This window comes from Morone saxatilis, unplaced genomic scaffold (assembly GCF_004916995.1).
Source record: "Morone saxatilis isolate NCDOM2014 unplaced genomic scaffold, NCSU_SB_2.0 Contig19, whole genome shotgun sequence".
Taxonomy (NCBI): Eukaryota; Metazoa; Chordata; class Actinopteri; family Moronidae; genus Morone; species Morone saxatilis.
In genome coordinates, this window is record NW_023339751.1 from 16,659,897 (window position 1) to 16,663,910 (window position 4,014).

At 37.6% G+C, this 4,014-nt stretch overlaps 1 protein-coding gene across 1 annotated transcript; it reads right to left on the reverse strand.

Moving 5' to 3' along the window:
* Positions 1-338: 338 nt before the first annotated feature.
* On the reverse strand, positions 339-2,032 carry LOC118329272 (SLC35A4 upstream open reading frame protein-like). The gene is made up of 3 exons (XM_035663352.1): positions 1,958-2,032; positions 832-930; positions 339-691 (listed from the first exon to the last, which is right to left on the reverse strand). The coding sequence occupies exons 1-3, from the start codon at positions 1,970-1,972 to the stop codon at positions 494-496; spliced, it is 312 nt and encodes a 103-aa protein (XP_035519245.1). The 5' UTR covers positions 1,973-2,032; the 3' UTR covers positions 339-493.
* Between the last annotated feature and the right edge of the window lie 1,982 nt (positions 2,033-4,014).

The following is a 4,014-nucleotide window of genomic DNA, read 5'->3' on the forward strand; positions in this document are numbered from 1 at the left end:
ATATATATATATATATAGTGTCATTATGTTTTCAATAAATCTTCAGCCCATATTGTGTTTTCAGGCAGGATAGGTTTGAGGTCAGAATGAATTAAATCAATTATAGCAGCTGTAATGACTACTGTAGGCAGCAGTTTGTCAAAAATTCAATCAATTACCGCATTGGAAAGGAATATGGGGGTTTAAATGAACTGATCTGCCAATATTTTATTTATTACAAAATGTATTTCAGTCACGCTTTCTAAACACTCATGTAGGAAGGGTTCAGATGAATATGCTTCAACTGAATCCCCAAAAATATGAAAGAAATACTCCATAAGTTGACTTTAGATTGTAGATTTTTTTCTATTTACTGATCCATGTGGAAGCTGAAAATAATAACTACTGAAAAGTTTTGAAATTTTGAAATACATATCTGTTCCCGTATGAAGCTGTACCGGCATCCTCTTCTTGAAGACTCCTTTCTTGTTTTCTTACTTTTCCTGCTCTCCTCTCATTTGCGTCCTCCTCTCAGGTTGCGTATGTAGTCTTTGACGGTGTTTTCAATGTTGGGAACGGCATAATTTTGTGCCGCAAAGATTCCTGTACACGTTCCTACGGCAACACCCATCAACGCTGAGGAGCGTAGCCTTGCAACAATGTACCCGGCCAGAAAACCCTTCAGGAAAGGAGAAGCAAGAAGACTGCCTCCCTACAGGGGACAGGAGAGGAGAGATTAGACCTTGAAGTTGGCAGTCTGACCAGTGGTTTTATTTCTGTACACTAGCAGTTTTATATGTTTTTAAAGCTGCCTAGCCTTTGAGCATGTGACGTTACATATGTGAGCCTTACTGGAGGAACCCCAGCCTGTATCTCATCTTCCACCCGTCTCTGAATGTCTTCCAGCTGGTCCTTCAGCTCCACCAGATCCTTGAGCTGGCTCAGAGGATTCTGCACACACACACGGATATATACACACAGAGACAAACAAACAAACAAACAACAGTTTAGTGTCACTTGCAAGGGTCTCCCAAAAACAGAGAGCACACCATGAGACATTGTAACTTTATATTACCACAATAATGACAAACAGAAGTATAAAACATACAGGGAAAAGCTGCATGGCATTAGCACTTATAAATTAGAAGACAGTAGAGAAAGTAATGTAAAATAACAGAACATTTATATTACTAACAGACCATCTGAGGACATTTTAGGACTTGTTTCTAGACTTATATCGCCCCTGTTTTCACATCTCTTAAAGGAAAACACCAACAATGACAGAGATCACTTTCAGAGCAATTTGTACAAGAATATAACACAGCTTTAACAAAACTAGTTCCCTCGGTTGTTATTAATAATGGTATTAGTTATGGTACTTATGAAAAGACTAATCTAATGTAACGTTATTAACGTTAAAACTATTATTAATAAACGTTAACTAGCAGTCACTGTGGTTCTGACATCTATCGTTCATGTTAAACCTCTTCAGTTTTTGTTGCGTACAGTAACGCTACATTTATATTTTGAGATAACATGAGGTCAGATTGTAAGATAACTTAAACAATCGTTACAAACTTTCAAAGTTCTTACTAAGTTAACTAATATTAACTAACTAATTACTAACTTAAGTCCGCTAATTTAGCGTTAATTAGCGGTTATCCATCAGTCAATTATTTCCTTCAACAGCTTGTTAATGTTTGTTGTGTTTACAGCATCGTACATATGTTTAAAGTGATCTATCGTAGTTATATTTATATAAAATAACGTTAATTAGCAAAGATAACCGCTAAATTACTAACGTTACTTGACGCTAGATAATCTAAGCTAAGCTAACAACATGAACTGTCTTCATCAGCTAACGTTAATTGCAGACAGCGGGATGACACCGTCAGTAAGTGTTACTATACAATAATACAGTAACACCAAACATCTAAGTTATAATGTAAAGTTAGCGTCGAAAGTGGAGGACACCGACCTTGTCATCTGCCATACTTTCACTTAGTGTGTTGATGTTGTGTCTCTTCTTCTGCTTTCTCCTTCTCTGTTGAGAATGAGCCTTGCTGCCCTCCACTGGTCAGCCACGGATCCTACCGAAGGTTTTACACTTAATTCACAATTAGCGATAGCCTAGAAATGTTACTTAAGGCAGAATAAAGATGAAGAACGAAAGGACGCATATTTATCCAGACTATTCTGTGTTGATGCTGTTTCGAGGTTATGATAATTGGATAAGCCTTCAAAACATTTTCCGTCAACCAAAAACCAGCTCACACTTTCACAATGGCCTCAGTAGTTTCTTATCCTTACAATTTAGATATAGCAGACATAGAACATGAGTTAGTAAACTAAAACAAACAAAAATGTTTTGCAAAGCAGATTCTGCAGCTCAGTATTTCCACCCACCCCCACATGGATTCCCACCATATTGCAAAATGTCTTGGATAAAGCTTTTTATCCTGCTATTATTGAAAAGGCCTATGCTGCATCAAAATATCAGTTTAGAAGCATTTATTTCCTAACATCAAACCTACAGTGTAGTTTATACAAACCTCATGGCCACATTAAGTTGGGATTCTTCTGTACAGACTGTGCAGTTTTTCACTTACTTACTCTCACTAGAGAGTATGCACAAGAGAGCACAGCTGATGAGACGTTGAGAGGGGAAATAGAGAGAGAGAGAATTTGAGTGAATAATGTGGGAGACAGAAGGATAAAGTGTCACAGAGGCAATGAGATACTCATTAATCAGAGTTGTTAAATTGACACTATTTTGTGACAATGATCACTACATTGTTTGTTGAAAACAAATCTCAGCCTGAATAAGGAGGAAAGACTGTAAGGAATAAAGAATATTAAGAGGAGCATTTCCCCCCCTGGAAATATGATTGCACAATTTTAGTGATGTCATGGACTGAGTGGCATTTAACACATTATGTGCCTTTCAAGTTAAAATTCATAGGTCACTTTTGAGAGGCTGGAGGACGCGCCACACATGTGAGTCGCAGAGAGAGTGTGAAAGCGAGAGCGAATGGCAGCACATGGAGTCACAGGAGGCAGAGAACAAGAGAGTGATTGCCATCTGATAGAGATTGTAGGAAAGAGAGACAGAAACGGCAACAGAAAACAGTATATAAAGGTCTCTAAACTTCAGACTAATTGTAAAAGATTAATCTTGTCAGCACATAAATGAACTTCAAGGTTTCCTCTGCAGCACTTTGTTACTCTAGAGGGCCTGAAAATGTTTAATCCTCGGCAGGACAGGTAGTCCATTAACCTTTCCTTATTCAAGGCTACCACAGGACCAAATATGGACCAAGTATTGTGAATTGTGTAACGGCCTGTTCAACAGTTTTCTGCATTTCCTTTTGCAAGAGATGAAACTGCTTACACAGTCTCCTGGAAAGCAGGTGTTTAGGAGCTGGAGGGAGCAATGGAGGTAAGGTGTCTCTGATCTTCAAAGCTGTTGATGGTTAAGGGGGGTTATTGATTTTGGCTGAGGCATATTTGGCTGACTAATCTTTGGATGCCACTGTAAAGGAAAGGTCATTGACGCTTATGGTGCCATAATCACAGTGATGTGCTCTAGGGAATGAGTATTCATTTACCATAAACAGCAAACTGGCAGACAAAGGATTTTTGTTTGTACTGAGTTGAGAAAAAGATAACTTGCTGCTTGAAATAAGCAGCGAAATGAACATAAAATAGTTTGTATTCAGAGAACACCAAAACTATAAATAACTACAAGGAATACAGCTTTATCTTTTATTCAACAAGCCTAGCTTAAGTTTTACTCTTATATAATGAAAGAGATGGATATCAATACTCCAAACAGTAATTGCAAATGTTGTTTGTACAGATAGATATTTTAATTCAAAGAATAGGAAACGAAAGCCCTGTCCACCCCCGTTTCAGGATATAAAAGGCAGTTAATCTGTTTTGCAGTAAGCTTTATGGAATAATTCAAAATGTACTTTATAATCACTGCTCTAGGTACACCTCACTGTCTTTGAAATATGATTTATTTTATGGGCA

Bases quoted from the DNA above. Each gene is read 5' to 3' on its own strand.
- LOC118329272 (XM_035663352.1), bottom strand. The intron at 692-831 runs GTAAGGCTCACA...TGTCCCCTGTAG, and splicing joins TACAGGCTGGGGTTCCTCCA to GGAGGCAGTCTTCTTGCTTC.